Genomic DNA, 18,273 nt, shown 5'->3' on the forward strand with positions numbered 1-18,273 from the left:
TCTTGTTAACAACATTTATTTAAGAAATTCGTTCACTGGTATAAAAAAACAAAACAAAAAACAGTCTATAGACAAACTTCTCCAAACCTGTGAAACCACTGATAAAGTCATCACTGCATGTTTTTGGGTTTAGAGATGACGCCATCTGGATAACGCTTCTTAAACCGAGCCACGACTTCAGGGTCCAAGAGATGAATCCCATCAAGCTGGTTTCCAAGAGTTACCCTAGAATTGGGGGGGGGGTCCAATCAGTAAGTGTAAAATATGTAGAACAGTTACTTTGCCTTTAAATTAAAGCATGATGGTATGTTACCAGTTGGGCTGGACATTGTGGGGTCGACCAAAAAGCTCGATCTTCCTGGTGCCGGGCGAGAGTCTCTCTATCATGCCGTAGATCTCATCTGGTTTGTGGCTGGTGGAGCGGACCTGGAAGAGAGTGTTTGAAACGCAGTGAAGAGATGGAATCTGTTTCATATTACAGAGGCAACCTTTTCAGGCTGTAGAAATCATACAGGAGTAAATACAATAAATATGACATTAGATATAATCATTTACCTCGGCCACAATGACGTCGCAGTCCAAACCTCTGTTGAACCCTTGAGGGTTTCCCTTTACACCCACCTGAAGAGAAACAAATTACATGGTGTGTTTAACATTTTTCATCTGACGCACTTTTGCAGCTCAGCAGCTCCAAAACACCTTCTAGCTATGGGGCAGCCTCTCTAAATATCAAGCATGCAAAAAGTAGAAACTCCTGGAGGCAAGACTCCTCCAGCTTGAAGCTCAGCAGGGTAATACATACAGTATACGACAGAGATAGATTCAAATATATACAGTAAGACGAAACATAAGAACAGTGGAAGACAAACATACCAGACAGTGCTCCTTCCCGTGGTTCAGCCAATGGCCTGTCCTCCCTGTACGGATGATTCTCTGAAGCTGGTTGGTTTTCACCCAAATGATTTCATCGACACGCTCGTAGCTGAGAGAGGAAAATAAAGAAGAAAAAAACGAATATACAACAGATATATACGAAATTAAAGTCAGATGGTGTCCTTAACAAAATTATGCTTTGATGGTAGTTGATGCACAGAAGGAAAGACTTACCCCCAAAGACTGAGACACTCTCTGCCCAGCTCCATAGCCCTGTAAGACGAGAAGTTGGGTAGAAGATGAGTTTGAACAGACAATTATATCTGGAAGTGCAGAAATAGGACCCTGACTACTTTTAGAAATGTATTACCATGCAGGTTCAACATGTACAAAAATGTTCGTGGACTAAGTATTGTTAGATATGATAAATCCAACCACTGCTACTTGATTTAACTTGAAAAATGGCAACATACAGCCTTTCTGTCAGGCTGTCACTTCAAAACATATGAAAGAATACTGTACAGAAAATAGAAAATAAATATTAGTACACACAGAGCATTATTCAAATTTAGATCTTTGCTTCCAGGGACATTTTGCAGTTTAACTAGTAGCAGTAAAAACTAAAAGTCACAGCTGAAGAAAGAGAAAGAAAAAAAATGAACTCAAGCGACCAGGTAAGTTTGTGTTTAGTTCAAGAACATCGTAGGACACCGAGACGTGGATGGATACATGGCAGTTGAAATGTTAAAACCTAAAACTGTCCTGTTGTTGAAGAACTAGGCCTCTTCTTGAGACTTGATTGGATTGTTGTAGTTACCTGCCGGTGACCCACAGGAAGAGGAAGCCGTCATCTTGCAGGATGGGGATGTTGAGTTTTCTCATCTCGTCGTCAGTCAGTGTACCGTAGGGTAGCTCCATGTGGATGTCCCACGGAGGGTCGGCCATCACTACAGCAAACTTACCGAGGATGGACACGTCCAAGTAGCGGATATCACAGCAGATCCACTGCAAAGAAAAACACAGCCTCAGTCATTTTTATAACCCGCCAAAAATATCAACATCCATCTGCCTCTCGTTCTCCTACCACCTCTTTCCTCATCCCATCCTTAATTCAATTCAAAAAGGGCTTTTTTGGCAGTTTCAATAACAATGTTGCCAAAGCATCAAAATATTATTTGTTATTTGGACAGCACACAGTAACAGTAATATGAACACTAACACAACATTAAGAATGATATATATTAATTATATATACAGTATATCCTATGCATGTATTTGTGTGTGTGTGTGTGTGTGTGTGTGTGTGTGTGTGTGTGTGTGTGTGTGCTGATGCATGGTTTACGTTTAGGGAAGGATAAAGAGGTACAGTAGCCATATTGAAAGGAATCCCCAGTGAACAGTAATGTAATGAATTGTTTGTTTGTAGGAACAGAGTAATTCACCCAGTAACCATCTCACCAATTACATTTCAACAGATAATATCACACTGTGTATGTATGTGTGTGTTTTTCATGTTCCTATATTCCGGTGGGGACTTTAACCTGAATACACACTGACCCATGGGGGAAAAATTGAGGTCTCCATGGGTAGAGAGTGCTTTTTGGAGGGTCAAGACTTGGTTTTAGGGTGCAGGTTACAGTTAAGGTTAGGGTAAGGGGCTAGGGAAAGCATTATGTCCATGACTGTCCCCCACGTGGATAGTGAAACAAACTTGTGTGTGTGTGCTGTGTGTAGGTCATTCACTGTTCCTCAGCTTGTGGCATGTTGATATATATATATATTGGGCAGCAAGATCTGCCCTGTCTCCTTCTCCTAGGAGTGTTTTTAACTTTGAGAGCTCATTTAGCTCTTTGGAATCTGAGATTACAGAGTTGAACTTGTTAAAGTAAATGTTCCATATTTTATTGAATGTTGTACATTGTAGGAGGAAGTGCATCTCTGTCTCAACCTCACCTGTCGAACAGTGACCACATACTCTGTTTTCTTTTGGTTGCCATGATCTTTTGCGTTTTCCTTTTTTGATTACCAGTTTGTGGTCACTGAGCCTGTACTTGGTCTGAGGGGGGGCAGTTAGTCTCAGCACCAACTGACATAGGGGACTCTTTTCTGGGCTCAGCTCTTGGGTTTGGAGGGCTTCGGAATGGAGGGTGTCTAGGGGGCTGGATTTAAGGGGATTAAAAAATTTGAGCGCTCTCTTTTGAATGTTAATTATCAGTGGGTATCTGCCTAATTCTGCTTGTTGGTGTTTTTCTGTGTACTGTAAAATGTATCTGCAATATTCTGCATGTAAAGATTCTGATGGATGTTTGTCCCAACGGGTATAGCTATGATGACTGAGAGGACCCCATATTTCACTACCATATGGTACAATGGGCTGGATGACACTATCAAATATTGTAAGCCAAATTTTAAATTGGAATTTGGAAATTTTAAAATTTTCTCTTAATTGCATTTAGAGCTCTTCGAGCTTTTTCTTTTAGTGTATAGTATTCTTTTATTTAGAATACGACAGAGTAGTTTACCTAGACAACAGATGCCACGGTAGTTACTAGGGTATTGGCTCTTCCTCACCTGTGAAGGGAACAGTTTCCCCACGTTGCTGTCGGCATCTCCTGGACAGAGTCCAAGCTCTGTGGTCCCGGCCTGGGACACCAGCAGGCACCCCTCAGCCTCCGGAGGGCTGTCAATCTCATAGTGGACGTATTTGCAGGTGTCCATGTGGAAACACGTGTTGAGGAAGGAGCAGTCGCCGAGGCTCTCGTCTGTGTGCTTGTTAATGATGCGACTGAAAGAGAAAATATAATACAGCTGCATAAACATGTTTGTGTAACATCATTATATTTTAACAGCTTCAGGTTTGAATAAAAATCCACAAAACATCCTCTACTTTATCACAGAAGGTAAAATATAGGAAGGCAAAACCAAATATATTTACCCTGCACAAATTTCAGTCAAGTTAATTAAATCAGAAATTTGCCCCAGAGGCACCTTCTATCCTTAGACCAGTGTTTCCCAACCTTTTTGAATTGTGCCCCCTTAAAACGAAGTCTACTTGTGACCCCCTTGACACAGGTTGAATACGGTATTATCCCATCTCACATTGCTGAATATTAATAATTTTTCTAAGCCTGAAAGGAAAAAAATATCCAATATTTCACAAGAAAATAGCAATTATTGTAGAAAATCTTAAAAAATAAACCAAATTTTATGTAGCGGAATATTTTTTTTTGATTCTTTCATATTTCACTTTTCATCTTATGACCACTGAGATTTATTGTGAGACCTCTTTGGGGGTCCCGACCACCAGGTACTGAACCACTACCATAGACCATCATTTAGGATGAGGAGAAACAAATTATATATTTTGACACAAAAACAAGTGACTTCTTTCATCCTTTTCCATTTTCTTAAAATTAAACTGATGTTGTAGCAATAAAGTCTTTCTAAGTTTGAAATTTAGACCGTTACTTACATTATTTGCAAGTCAGTGTTTTGCCAGATGTGGTATTTCTGATATGAGTAGTATTTTTTAATCTTGATTTATAGTGACCTCTGCAGGCCAAAGCGAGTATTTTTCTTTTTTTAAAATTATGTTTAGGGCTTATGAGATGACAAGAAATGAGGGGAAAGACAGACAGAAAAACTGCAATGCAAATTCATCATTTATCTGAATTCATTCAAATCCAGACCTGGGCAGTCGAAGATTTCAATCGAAGTGTCTGGTAGAAAGATTTTATCATGTGGGGGTGACAAAATGTTTTTAAAGCATGCTGAGAAACACTGACCGGAAGTGTAACTTGGTGCACGGCTGAGGTGTGTCCCCAGAGCGTACACACTCCTCTTTGGTCCCGTGGTCGCAGAACTCTTGGACCTGAGCTCGGCCGCGAGACCGGAACTTTTCCACGATGGACTGCTCCTTGGCTGTGCTGGCATTAAGCAGCTCCAGAATCTCTCTGCTCACCTAGGCATAAATAATATTCACATCATGCCATATTAGTAACCACACTTCCAAACTATCCTGCTTCATGTTCGTGTAGTTGAAAATGTAACGGTTACAATCATTCTGGGTGCTGTTAGAGATTTCATACCTTCTTGCTCTGCTGCTCTTTTGTGGACTGTTGGTTCAGGAGGCTCTCTATCTCCATGTCCACATGTGACGACTGGCTTTTACTGCTCCTGCCCTTCTTGTCAGCCCCGCTGCCTGATGCCGAAGGCCCTGCCAGCTGTGAGGAGGAAGCCGCCGGCGTCAGAGAGGTGAAGGAAGTGTGCGGAGGAGATGCAGAGCTCTGAAGAGAGGGCGAGAAGCCCTGAGCTCTTTTGTGGTGAGTTTGATCTTCCGCTTTTCTCTTGACTCCAGTCCGCTGGGCTCCAGCCCCAGACCCAATCATGGCCCATAGTTTCGTGTGGTCCACTGCCACCACAACTGAGGAGGAGGAAGTAGTAGAAGAAGAGGCTGAGGTGGGCTGTCGGACCTCGATGAGCTCCTGAGCAGAGAATTTTAGCAGCAGACTCTGGATGCATCCATGACTGACAGCTGTTTCAGACTGTGAGCGAGAATTAAACAGAAGAGAAAGAATTTAAAAAATAAAAATATGAAGTTGATAATATGATACAGCCATGCTCTACATTATTTTCCTCTACAAAGCATGTGTACTATTTGCCACAAGCATCTCTGTGCTTAAGAAAAAGACTCACACTGTTGAGGTCATTTGTGATGGCAAGGGAGTCCGTTGGCATCGGAAGACTCAGATCAGACAAATATCCCAGCAGCCTCTTCTCTAGTTCAGGGTCTGGTGGTTTTTCCGTCTCTTCCTGAGGGGGGAACGGTGCTGACGGAGCCGGGCTATCACTCCTGGCTGTGGAACCCTCTGTACTGCTTCCACCATCTGACCAAGAGGAGACAACAGAGGTTAACACCCTAATTTTGAAAAGGTTTTTAAACTAGACCAGGTTTTCCAGATCATTTAGATATCAAATTAAAAGAGTTTTCCATAACTTAACAGTCATGTTTCATAAAATTTCAGGACCTAAAACTGGCATTGGACACTTTGCATCATTTGAAGTTGTGATCTTGTGACAAACACACATTGGTCGTGGATATCGAAGCACACACAGTTCGGCAGCCTTAAAGCAAATTATTGGAACTGAAACGATTAGTCGATCAACAGAAAATTAACCAAAATTTCTGATAATCGATTCCATAAGTCATTTATCAAGCAAAAGACTAATAATTATTTGGTTTAAGTTTCTTAGAAAGGAATTTCTGCTTTTCACTTTAATGTCATTGTAAGTTGAATATTTTTTGATTTTAGACTGTTGGATGGACAAAACAAACAAACATTTTATAGACTAAATGATTAACCAATCAACTGAAAAAATAATTGAAAGATTAACTGATAATGTAATGTAAATAATGAATTATTAGCTGCAGCCCTAAAAATGATCAGTATCAAAAAGCATGAAAAATAACGACCTAGTATCGCATCAAGAGCTGAAACTATTATTGTCAGAAAATTAATCGGCAACAGTTTTGATAACTGATTAATCGTCAGAAATTCACTTCTATGATATTTAACGGAATCTCTTTGGTTTTGGGCTGTTCATTAATTGTTTGAATTAATTGATAATGGAAATAATTACAGCCCTGCCCCTACAAAAATATATAAACAGCAAGAAAAAATATTTACTTGTTTGGAGTTCCTTAGAAAAAACAAACTCTTCATTTTATGAAAACATGATTAACTCTGGAATCGTGGAAGTAGCCACTTATATTATTATACAATATTTCTGCTACAATGCATTGCCTATTAATCATTTAACCAAGTGGCAAAAAATTATGTGTAACAAACAAGTGTAGTAAGTTGAAAGTTTGACAGCTACCAGATTGCTCATTTGTTGAGCAAAAAATCCCAACATTTGCTGGTAAAGGTAAGCGATTTCAAAACATCCCTGACAGTTGTCTTCATTCTTGGCAATTTATTGACTCAATAATTAACTAATTAATCGGATGATGAATACTCCATTGATTACTCGATAACAAAAACAATCGTTAGTTGCCGTCCTGCTGATAGCCCTACCCGCGGACAGTTGTGCGGGGTCTTTCCGCCGCCGCTGCAGCCTCTCCCGCAGAGAGTCCAGCTGCTTCTTGTGCGCCTGAATGTTGCTCCACGTGTCCGACATGACGAGCTGGATTCAACACCGACACCGGTCACGCCGAACGGTATTTAGACAAAAGTTGAACACTGTCCGCCTTGTTTGGAGCGACCACAGACTGCATAAGGAGCGACGAATGTATGGTACACGGCTAAACAGTGTCGGGCAAGCATCTTGATTGAGAGATTGAATGTTCCGGCGGACTGGTGCTTTGTATACAAAGGATCCTGACGGTTATGCTACCTGAAATGAATCAATCGTCATACTTTTATTGGTGTTTACCGAAAGCTGTATTTTAGGAACGCAAATCTACTCAATAAAAGTCTGTTAATTTGTGAAGAGGTTCTTTATCGGATTCATTTTGGGTACGGACTACTCCAACTTCCGGCGTCACTGAAATTAAAAGTCTGTTTCCTGTGTGCTATAATGAACTGCATTCGTGCTGTTTCAGGAAAGAAATTACTGTTTTCTGTCACTGTATTAACATTAGAATCTGATATGTAATACTCGTTTCGTAACTTGGTGCATTTTGCTCCACTCCACCGGTCACTCTTCCCGCTACCAGGCTGTTGCTGCTCTAAGCTAACGCAAAGATGGCGGAAGACGAGAAGAGTGGTGAGCCTGTAAAAGACAAAAACGAACTGCAAATTATGAAGGTACTAATTCTCACTTACATCACACTAATATTTAAATCCACCACGTGTACGAGCCTTCGTGTTTTGTTGACTTCTCACGAGGTTAGTGTCGTGTTTCGTCTTAGTTTGCTCGATGGACATCTTCTGAAAGACTCGTTACTATAACAACTGGCTGCAACTGTTACGCTAACAGACCTTTCTTTGTGTTCAGCCTTAATGTTTGATATAGTGTGATATGTATGTGTACCACTTTTGTTGTTTTAATTGTAGAATGACTTCCTTCCTTTTCATTTTGATACATTAAACTGCCTACAAAATGACTGCTTTTGGTTGCATCCTACTTCTTGCTGAGTCACCAGATAGTCAGATTGTCTGAAGATTTTGCACCAAGAATGGGCACTAGGGATGCACTAACCTGGACCATCCCTTATCTGTCACCTTACACAATTTTATAGTACAAATGCAGGTGCATAGATGGTTACACTTTTTAGAAATGGTTATCATTAAGATACATCTGTGTCTTATTTTCTAAAACGATGATGGTAAATTTATTCTGTTACTGATTTGACAGTTGTTTTGCACTTCCATGAAGCTGGACAAAATCAAAGCAACAGAGGCGCCGATATCCTGACTTTTAGTCCCAAGTATGGGTCAAGCACCAAAAACACTGGATGCTACAATTCCCATAATGCAACTCAACAGCTTCTTTCATAAGTCCCCCAATGTCTGGTAAATGCCCACCTCTTTCAAACTCCAAGCTCCCAGTTTGTATGGCAGGTCTTCTGTAAAAACAACTTAAGCTCAAGTCCAGATAACCCTGATGACATCACTTGAGTTATTTTCTCAGACTTGGCAAAGCTCCTCCAGAGACATCAAACAACAGTTTAACAGGCTGAGTAGTACTCATTGTGATGGGTAAACTGATCTTGATGTGTAAAATGTAATCTTAACGCTACCTCCTTTTAATTAAGGAGATGCCAAACCCTCCTACCTTCAAACAGTAGCTGCTAGATAGCTTTCCTATATGGGATGTAGATTTCTTAATGCACTATTTCATGCATTACATTTTTAATTTATTGATGTTTTCCAGTTTTTAGTTCTTAGCTTCCTTATTTCTTTGGTCATAAATGGATGGAGACAGGCGTCTCCATCTTGCTAAAGGTTGGTGGACAGTGAGACAATGACAGGAATAAGTCAAGGACTTCAGTGTTCTATCCCTGACAAAGAATGATATGTTGAATTTTATAATATATTCAAGCGAATTGTCAATAAACCAAACCAAAAATAACCATAACAATTTTACTGTGTTTCGGATTGGACAGTTTTATCACGTGACTTACTCCCAGAAAAACAAGATCACAAAAAATATGCACAGTAACAACAATATTGGACTAATTCCCACATTTAAATATTATTGGTATCATAAAATAATGGTATGCTGGTAAATTGGTGCATCTCTAATGGACGATGGTTGTCCCAGTTTTTTCATGAACTTAGTATTGTACTACTGAGAAATGTGCCTTTGGTCTATTTTTAACAATTTTTTTCAACATCCCACCCTCCCCCTCCCTCTCTATGCCCATTACAGGAGCTCGTGGATGATCTGTATAATTTCAGAGATTGCTATTTTGAGACTCACAGTGTGGAGGAAGCTGGGAGGAAACAAAGCGATGTCGCGCAGGAGATCGAAAAGACTCTGAAGAAGCTGGAGGAGAAAGAAGGTGAGTGTTGTCTTTACACAGCAGCACTTCAGTTTTTAATTTGCAGAATATCATTCACACCCGCTGTAACTCTGTGTTTTACGATTTCCCATAGATCATTTTAAACACAAAGCAGAGTTTCTGCTGCAGAAGGGCAGGTGTCTGAACGTAGCTCCTGACTTCAGTGTCGTAGCAGAAGAGTGCCTTTCCCGTGCTGTGAAGCTGGAGCCTGGCTTGGTCGAGGGCTGGAACACATTAGGGGAGCAGTACTGGAAAAAAGGAGACCTGATCGGTGCCAAGAACTGCTTCACTGGAGCTTTGCAACAGGTACAGAAGGGACAGAAAGAGAGAGAGAGAGATGTTTTCAACGCCTTCTTTTCCATGGCTTTCCACATAAAAAGCCATAATTCAAGCACCACATTCCTAGATATGCGGTAACACACAAGGTATTGTTATAGTGTGCTTCCATTAGAAGGTTTGGCATGGAGCAAGTTTTCTTCAAATGTAAACAAATCAGAATGGTACTTTATAGAAGTTTTTGTTAAGTATTTGTTTTAAAAGGATTAAAAATGCAACATGTATGTTAACATTTATGGAAATTTATGTCAAGACAAACTGTCACAGTCTGGTTGCAGTGATGAGTTTTTTATTTAAAATTCCCAATTGTGAAATTAAATAACAAAACATCTGGGACTATACCTAATGAATTAACAGGTATTTTCTGAATTAATCACTAAAAACTCCTGTGGAATTTCTTTCCATCTCTCCATGCTAGGTTTCACTTACTAACTCATCTGTCTTGTGCTTTATCTTCCACCTCTGTAGAGCAAGAACAAAGTGTCTCTACGCAACCTGTCTATGGTGCTGAGACAGCTGCCAGCAGCGGACAGCGACACCCATGGCAAGCAGGTGCTGGAGAGTGTGGACATGGCGCGACAAGCTGTCCAGCTGGATGTCACAGACGGGACGTCCTGGTGTGAGTAGAGCGTCTGGGTACTTAGTAAGCATAGAATATGAAAGAGTGTTGTGGGGAAGTGCTCCTTTTTCTCTCTGTAATGAGGGAGCTGTTTGTTACACAGATCCAGAGTTAGAGTGAACAGTGATTTATGTGCTGTCTTAATATGGAAGTATATTGATGACAAAAGATTTGATCTTTGAGAGTGTACAGGCAAAGATTTGAAAGAGCAGAATTAGATTTGTGCGCGAGGGAGGACAGAATCGTGACTTGAGCATGCAAAAGGGGTTCTCGCGTTTGTAATGATCAAAGCTGCTCGCACTCACTTTTGGCAGTCTGAATCTCCTGAGTGCAAACTCAAACTGAGAGTGTCACCTGTTCAATTTGAACAGGAAATGAAGGGCCATCCTGTTACACCCTTCCTTCTACTTTCAAAATAAGAGCTGGAACAGTGGCATTTTTTAAACCACCAAATGGAGATAAAGAGCAGCATTTGGTGTCTGTATTATCTTAAAAATCAAAATGTGTGGACAATAAATGACTAAGATCACATTCAATTTGTTGGCAAATTATGTAGTTTTTAAGCCATTATGAGAGTAATTTTCAGAGTCAAATTAATTTAAAAGTAGTTACTAGCTATATATCATAGTGGCAATGTCAGCTTCATGTTAACTTCTACTTCTAGTGTGATTTTCTGAACCACATGAAGGGTTTTCCTATTTCTTCTTACAAATCCGTGCCTGTAGCGCTCTCAAATGTTTACTTGCAGACTGAGTAGCACTCAGAATTTGTTTTGTGCTGTCTCAAATCTTTGGTCAAATTGTATTTTATGTTATTGTTTTTACAGATATCCTGGGAAATGCCTATGTGTCCCTGTTTTTCACCTGCGGACAGAATCCACAGTTGTCTCAACAAGCTCTAAGTGCCTATGCACAATCTGTGAGTGTGGAGCACTGAACGTTTGTTAAAATATATCAGCACTAATTTGCGCTATTGTACTAATATTTTACTTCTCTCCTCCCCATTTGTAGGAGAAAGTGGACAGAGCGGCCTCCTGTTACCCAGAGCTGCATTTCAACCGATCCACTCTGTTCCAGTATGAGGAGATGTTCGGATCTGCGCTTGGCGGCTACAGCCGAGCAGCAGCGCTGGACCCGGGCTGGGAGGAGCCTCCAGAGAGAGAGAAGCAGCTGCTGGAGTATCTGAAGAAAGTCACAGAACTCATACAGAACAAGGTAGGAGACGGTGTTGCTCATTCTCACACTCACTGCAATTATCTGTGTCATTTGTTGTGATATTATGCCAGTTTGTTAATCATTTACAAAGTATTACAACAATACTGGCACATCCTAATTAACATAACATGGAGTTTTATCAGATTTAATTTTAGTGTTTCATAATGGTAAGAGAAATGTAGAACAACACACTACAACTACTGCGTTCAGGTTCTGGAGAGAAATGCATGGAAATACACTATTTTATCCCACCAATTCAACAAGCTAAATATGTATAGTATAGCAGTGTCTTTAACATGTTGGAGAGAAAGCGGTGAATCATTTAGTCAGATTTGTGAATGTAGAATCAAGGGCTGCAGCTAAGGATTCTTTTCATTCATTAATTAGGAAGGTAATCTACATAATTTTATTGATTAATTCCCAGAGCCTAAGGTGACGTCTTCAAATGTCTTGTTTTGTCAGATCAGATATTTAGATTACTGTCATAGAAGAAAAAGAAAACTAGAAAATATTTACATTTGAGAAGCTGGAAACAGTGAATTCCCAGTTTGGCAACTATTTTGTGTACATTTCAATCAACAAAACCTCAGTTTAAAAATGACATATATTTACTGAAAATGTTAAAGATCCCCGCTTTGAACAATGAAACTAAATTATGGTTATAGAAATCCTGTTGTTGATTTAAGATTAGAAAGAAATAACAAGATTCAAATAATGGAGCAAATTGCAACAAGGTGAAGAGGAACTGTACAATTTAAATGAAAGAAGCTGGAAGAAATTATGTTATTAGGAAAAACAAATATATATGCCTGAACTTGTAAATATGTCCTGTATGTGTATTGTACTTTTGGCATCACCTCCTTTTGTGTTTTATTTTTTTTTTACCTCTAAGTCTGTATGTTTATCCTGTTTAGTCTTGTCTGTTTTTTAAAAATTGTAAAATATTTGTTTTATAAAATGTCATCTTTGAGCCTGTTTCTAGTTTCATCAAGCTGTCATTTAATTTTTCACCACAATGTGGCAGCAAAGCACAGCCAAATCTCTTGTTTTGTTTTGCTCCTGACGTTCAGTCTCTCCATCTCTTCAGGGGAAGGTGAAGGCGCGTCGGTTACGGACGATGCTCTCTAACCTCAACACGTCGGCCTTGGGTCCCTGCTCCTCCCCTCAGTTCCGTTCCCCAACTGGCCGTGTAGGCAGCCTGGAGCCTCGAACTCTTTCCTCCCTCACACACGGTCACAATGCCGGGGTGGCCGCCCTGGGCAAGGTGGTGTTCAGCCTGGCCTCTGAGGGTCGCATGGCCTTGTGAGTGCAGCTTATTTTATTATTAATAGTTCACTTATCCACATGCTGTTTGCTTCAGTCTTGGTATGACAGTGGAGAAAAGATTCTGAATATTTGGAGTGGTGTTGTAAAATCATGCCCTTATTTATTTATTTTTTTTCTCCAGTACATTTGGCATGGTGGATAGCGAGGAGACATGTATAGTGGTGATGGTATACAACACAGCAGACAGCTGGGGCGTCCTGATAGGAGACACCGTAGTCATTCCTGAACCTCAGGTCAAACGAAACAGTATAACACATAAAGATGAGGTCAGTGTTTCATGTGTGTAGTTCAAAATGTATGCAGTTATGTCTATCTAAATGGCCTGACTTTCACATTTCCTCTCTCCGGCAGTCGTTTGACTTCAGAAGTATACGAGTGGACTCTCCTCTGCTCCTCATTGTCAATGGCAAGAAACAAAACATCCAAAGTCAGATTGCTGCGTCTGTCAGCTACAAGCCCCAGAGCGAATGAGCTGAACAAGAAGTGAGAGGACCAATGTGTTTGTCTGGATTTTGAAGAAAAGTTTTGCAAAATTATGGAAGTGTGAAGTTTCCAAAGTTTGTGCCTGTTTTTTGTGTTGTTTTGTAAATAGAGTTCACCCTGTTACTTTGTCTTTAGAGAGACAGTTTGTTTATATTTATAAATGTTTCTTTTTTTGTATTCTGTTGTTCATGTAGTTCTTTAGCAAATGAATGAACCTGTGATGATGAGGATGTGATGTCAGAATTGTGACTTAAGTTTACCCTGAAAGAAATTATTTTTATTGTAAACATATTGTTTGCGTGTTGTCTTAAAACAGCAATTTTCAAAGTGGTCATGGGGTCACCATGGGTCCCCTCAAAAATGGGGGCGTCTCCTTATACTTCCAATCAACAACCAACCAACTGGTCCAGTTTAAAATCACAAATCAAACAGTGTGCATGACAGACCACCTACTGTTATTCATTCAGTAACATGTGTACTGTATCAGTAAAGAAAAATGTATGACTTGATTTTTTTTTTTTTTTTTTTCAACTAGAAAAGTCAATGTGTATAGCATTCTTTATTTTTGTGGCCCAAAACAAGCCATCCTGCTTAGGTTAACCCTTACCCCAACCCCCTGAACCTTTTATACTTTTCAGATATTAATCACATGTGAAAATACTGAAACGAACACAGTGGAGTCCGCCTGATTACATTAATTCCTTAAATCTGTTTTTGACAAGAAACAGGTGAAGCTTATACTATACTGTGCTATTTTCTTTTCGCTAAATCCGACACAATCTGCATTAACAGAGGAGACTGTAAGACGGTGCTATGTGTAAACAAATAGTTTATGTTGTATTTACACTTCAAGTACTTCATAACACAAATGTATGCTTAGGTAGAGACCAGGACTCAAAGCTGAACATTGGCATTTCAGTCCTAGTTTGAGTACAATATTTGTTATTATTGGTCAAAAACACATTTATACTTAAAAATTACAATAAATGCTACAAAAAATGCACTCAGGAAAACACTGCCAACTAAACTAATACTAAAACAACAGAACACTTTAACGTATATAAATAAATGTAGTTAAGTTAAATGTGCTACAGTCACTATGAAACCTGTTCCTGTCTCAGTGCTTCTTGACGAAGGTTCGGCCTCTCTCCCTGGCGGGGGAGCTGAACTGGAAGAAGCTCTTGGCTCCGTCAGCCTCCAGGCAGGAGAAGAATCTGCTGTCCCCATCGTAGCCCACGGAGAGGAACTGAGGGCTTCTCTGGGGAGTTGCCTGCCGAGCTACACCTGGGTGACACGCAGGGGGGTTGATGGATGTCTCAGTTGTTAAACTGAGGAAAATTCCCTTACATAGACAATCAGCTCATTACTCCTACTGTTCTGTCTTGATGACCACTTCTTGACAAAACACCTACAGCTGTGTCTCCCTTTGAGCCGTTTAACATTATTCTCACTGTGCTTCCTTCCTATTGTCATTAATCAGTGTGGGCACAACATGACAACTGATTTAATAAAAGCATTCAATTCTCAGGCAGAGACAGAGAAACACATTATTTATCTTTCTCATCTGTACTGAATGAAAATTATATTTTACTGCATATTAAAGGTTGATACTTTTTAAGGAGAAGCTGCTATTCTCCAACACAAGCTGCCCTGTGGATCTGCTGTCACCATCAGTGCATTAAGTAACATTTACTACAAAGTCCATTTTTTTTTCTGCCAAACATTGTTTTGGGCTGCAACTAAGGAATATTTTCATTATCGATTAATCTGTGGCCTAATTCATCTGTCGATTTGTCATTTAGTCCACAAAATGTCAGAAAATTGTGATTAGAATTATATTATGTAATTACAGCTTCCCAGAGCTGGTGACGTCCTCATATTGCTTGTTTTGTCCGACCAACAGTCCAAAATCCCAAAACATTTCTGCTTAATAAATTACTAAATAACTGATTATCAAAATTGTTGGCGAAAAGTTTTGACTAATCAGCACAAATGTTTGACATTTGAATAGGATATTATTTAATAAACAAGTATTTAATTATTAAATACTTGTTAATATAAAAATCTTTGTTAAAATGTTTAAAAGTTTTTCCACATTTTCAAAAACTAATAATTGGAAACAGGAAAAAATTATAAATATACTACATAATACATAAAATATACTATATAATGCTTACTACTCATGATTTTCCTTGTTTATAAAGAACAAGTTTCAAAAAGTTAGTGTATATGGGAGGACAGAATTTGTGTGCCTACGCTCACCTAAAATGTACTATTGTACAATTGTACTAATGTTCTGTTATTTAAAGAGTGTACCTTTAAACTTGTAAAGACATTCATCTAAGTTCAAATTGTTGATCTTACCAGTGTTGAAGTTGTGATGTCCTGGTTGTGGCAGCGTGTCTCTTTCCTCTACACCCACCACCATGTTGCGCAGCCTCAGAGAGTCGTACAGCCCCTGCAGTTTCTGGTACTGCCTGTTCCTCTCCATCAGCCGCTCGGACACCTCGCTGTACTTCCTTTTATACTCCTCCATCACCTGAAGGAAACACGGTTGTATACATGTCTACATATTCTTCTGATCTTATAAGTTTGTAACTTTCTGAATCGAGCCCTAACTAGAATCACAATACCTAAAAGTTAAGATTTCAAGATCAAGAGCACACATGAGGAAAGAATGAGGGAGAGATAATGACCATGGACTCGGTGCCCCCCCCCCACCCCTCCAAAGGCCCTTTGTACAATCTTATCTCGGGTGTAACACATTACAGTATGCCAACGGTATTTCTTAGCAGGTCAGTGGGCATGCTTAAGCTATTTTTACCCAAAGTGAACTAACCAAATCATTTTGGCACTTGATAACAGTCAAATGTGACGTTATGAATTGTGGTTTACTTTCTTCAGGGAGGTGATTTCCCCCCTCATGGAGTTGAGCTCCAGTTCTCTGCTCTGGTTCTGCTGGGTCAGCACCTTCTCCATCTGCTTCAGCTGTGCCTCAGCCCGTGACAGACTGTACTCTTGATACATACGCTCCTGATGGACCTATTTACAAAGAGACTGACAAGCTGGGTGTTTTATGGGAAAAGATAAGACAGTGACATTTCAAGACTTGCATAGCTACACTATGTTCATATACATACAGACAGAAAGATATTTGACCTGATAGCTCCAGAAGGCCAGAGCACGAGCACTGACGTCCAGAACTATGTCTGGTCGCAGACCTGCCAGCACCATGGCTTTGTACTCCTCAGAAGGTGACAGCTCCGTCCTCACAATGTCCATCTTCCCAGACAGCGCAGAGGAGCACGCCGGGCAGATGGCGGGGGAACGGCTGAACTCACCGGACCCGTGCTGATCGCAGAAAACATGTGAGCAAGCTGTGACCCAGGCGAAGCCGCTCAGCTTGGTCCGACACTTTGGGAAGTTACACAAGAGTGTGTCGTCGCAGAGAGACATGGTCATGACTGTGGAAAGTACAGTAACATTTCAGTAATGGAGATCAGTGCAATAGGCAAGTCATTAACTGAAGGTTCAATAAAGCAATCACATACATTTTGAGTTTGAAAAACCTTAACTGTATCAAGGTAAAGCAAATAAATAATCCATTTGGGACCAAGAGGCATCTCTTGGCAGGGCCAAGCCTGTGTGTGGGGTTATTATCTTGAACATCAACTTTTAGGAGGTTTCAAGGTCCTATGTGGTGAAATTTGAGGATGTGAAATCACCAGGTTTGGGGTAAAAATCTCTAATGTTTGTGTGTGTGAATATTGAATGATTTTTTTCTAATGGGTTAAGACATTATACTGGTCACTGTCATGACTGACATCATAGAGGCAATATTTCTGGCTACTGATCTTAGCAAAGAAAAAAAAAAGATTAAATACTGGGCTAACTCTGCCTTTCAGTCCTCTTTAATCCTAAAATTGAGAGCTAGAGCAAACATCCATTTAAATGCTATATTTGTCAAAAAACCTTCAGTTTTATTTTCTGTAGGTGTCCTGTTAACTAGTTTAGTTAGTAAACCCACATCAAATAATGATGCTCCATTGTTTTACTAATTATAAATTGTATGTTATTGGGAATTTGCTTTACTAACTCCTCTAACTAACTTATGAGAACAATTTCATATAACTTTCCACTCTGATTTAATTTTGACTTCTAATGTTAATTAATCTAACGTTATTTCAAATTATCACTGAGAAAAATACTATTTCAGATAAGGAAATACTACATACTCCAAATATCATAACTAGGTTGTATGAAGAAGTAACTTATATAAATTTAGGTTACATAGCTAGCTTAATGTTAACTTACATCAACTGCCGTTAACCTGAATGTTAGCAATAGCGTTAACAGGATAGCAGGTAAAGTGATGAGCTCTCAGTCCACTCAGGCTAAACTTTACCGCTTTCTGTTGAGTGGCTGCTTTTGAAAAAATAAACTACTTTGACTTTTAAAACTATACTTTCTGTTAAACTTACACGGACAACGCCTTTACGTTAATTTCGGGAGACACGCGACGTACCAGGCCGCAGCAGGTGACGTAATTGAATACTGTAATCTGATTGGCTGATTGCAACTAAAAATCTCAACGGTAAAATCTCAAAACATTTACTTCAGATATTTAAAAATGATCCTACAACATATCTAAAAAATAGGCCTTTCAATTTGAGACATGTTCAGGACAAAGAGAGAAAATAAAGGTTTTTTTGGAGCCATTCTGCTTAGGTTGAGAAGGCTACTTTTGGTGTAGCTAAATATTCTGATAATACTTAATAATAAAATAATACTTTTATATAATTAGGCCTACTTTTACTTAACTGAAATTTTGAATTCAGGACTTTGACTTAATTGAGTATTTTTATAATATGGTATTGCTACTTGGCTAATTAAAGAATCTTAGAACTTCTTCC

The 18,273-nt window shown here is 39.5% G+C and overlaps 3 protein-coding genes across 6 annotated transcripts in view; 1 reads left to right on the forward strand and 2 right to left on the reverse strand.

The window, feature by feature from the left end:
- Positions 1-7,905, reverse strand: mettl3 (methyltransferase like 3). 2 transcript variants are annotated; one of them, XM_044183363.1, is made up of 11 exons: positions 7,701-7,905; positions 5,569-5,759; positions 4,962-5,417; positions 4,659-4,834; positions 3,445-3,658; positions 1,691-1,878; positions 1,108-1,146; positions 874-982; positions 556-621; positions 314-426; positions 1-225 (listed from the first exon to the last, which is right to left on the reverse strand). In XM_044183363.1, exons 2-11 carry the CDS (start codon positions 5,608-5,610, stop codon positions 111-113), a joined length of 1,518 nt encoding a protein of 505 aa, XP_044039298.1. In that variant the 5' UTR covers positions 5,611-5,759; positions 7,701-7,905; the 3' UTR covers positions 1-110. The 2 variants fall into 2 exon arrangements, with proteins under 2 accessions (XP_044039298.1, XP_044039297.1); XM_044183362.1 differs by lacking the exon at positions 7,701-7,905 and adding an exon at positions 6,951-7,313.
- Positions 7,401-14,887, forward strand: ttc5 (tetratricopeptide repeat domain 5). The gene is made up of 9 exons (XM_044183370.1): positions 7,401-7,682; positions 9,250-9,382; positions 9,477-9,688; positions 10,187-10,337; positions 11,164-11,255; positions 11,348-11,551; positions 12,639-12,853; positions 12,999-13,143; positions 13,229-14,887. The coding sequence occupies exons 1-9, from the start codon at positions 7,620-7,622 to the stop codon at positions 13,346-13,348; spliced, it is 1,335 nt and encodes a 444-aa protein (XP_044039305.1). The 5' UTR covers positions 7,401-7,619; the 3' UTR covers positions 13,349-14,887.
- The window catches only part of LOC122869938 (E3 ubiquitin-protein ligase CCNB1IP1), a 15,103-nt gene continuing 11,002 nt past the window's right edge, over positions 14,173-18,273 (reverse strand). The window contains exons 1-5 of one of the 3 annotated variants that reach the window (XM_044183376.1): positions 17,842-17,915; positions 16,520-16,824; positions 16,256-16,402; positions 15,725-15,899; positions 14,173-14,644 (exon numbers count right to left, since the gene is read on the reverse strand). In XM_044183376.1, the coding sequence (XP_044039311.1) occupies positions 14,478-14,644; positions 15,725-15,899; positions 16,256-16,402; positions 16,520-16,822 (792 nt within the window). In that variant the 5' untranslated portion in view covers positions 16,823-16,824; positions 17,842-17,915 and the 3' untranslated portion in view covers positions 14,173-14,477. The other 2 variants (XM_044183375.1, XM_044183378.1) reach the window with 2 other exon arrangements.

Source organism: Siniperca chuatsi, linkage group LG22, assembly GCF_020085105.1.
Source record: "Siniperca chuatsi isolate FFG_IHB_CAS linkage group LG22, ASM2008510v1, whole genome shotgun sequence".
In the NCBI taxonomy this organism is placed as follows: Eukaryota; Metazoa; Chordata; class Actinopteri; order Centrarchiformes; family Sinipercidae; genus Siniperca; species Siniperca chuatsi.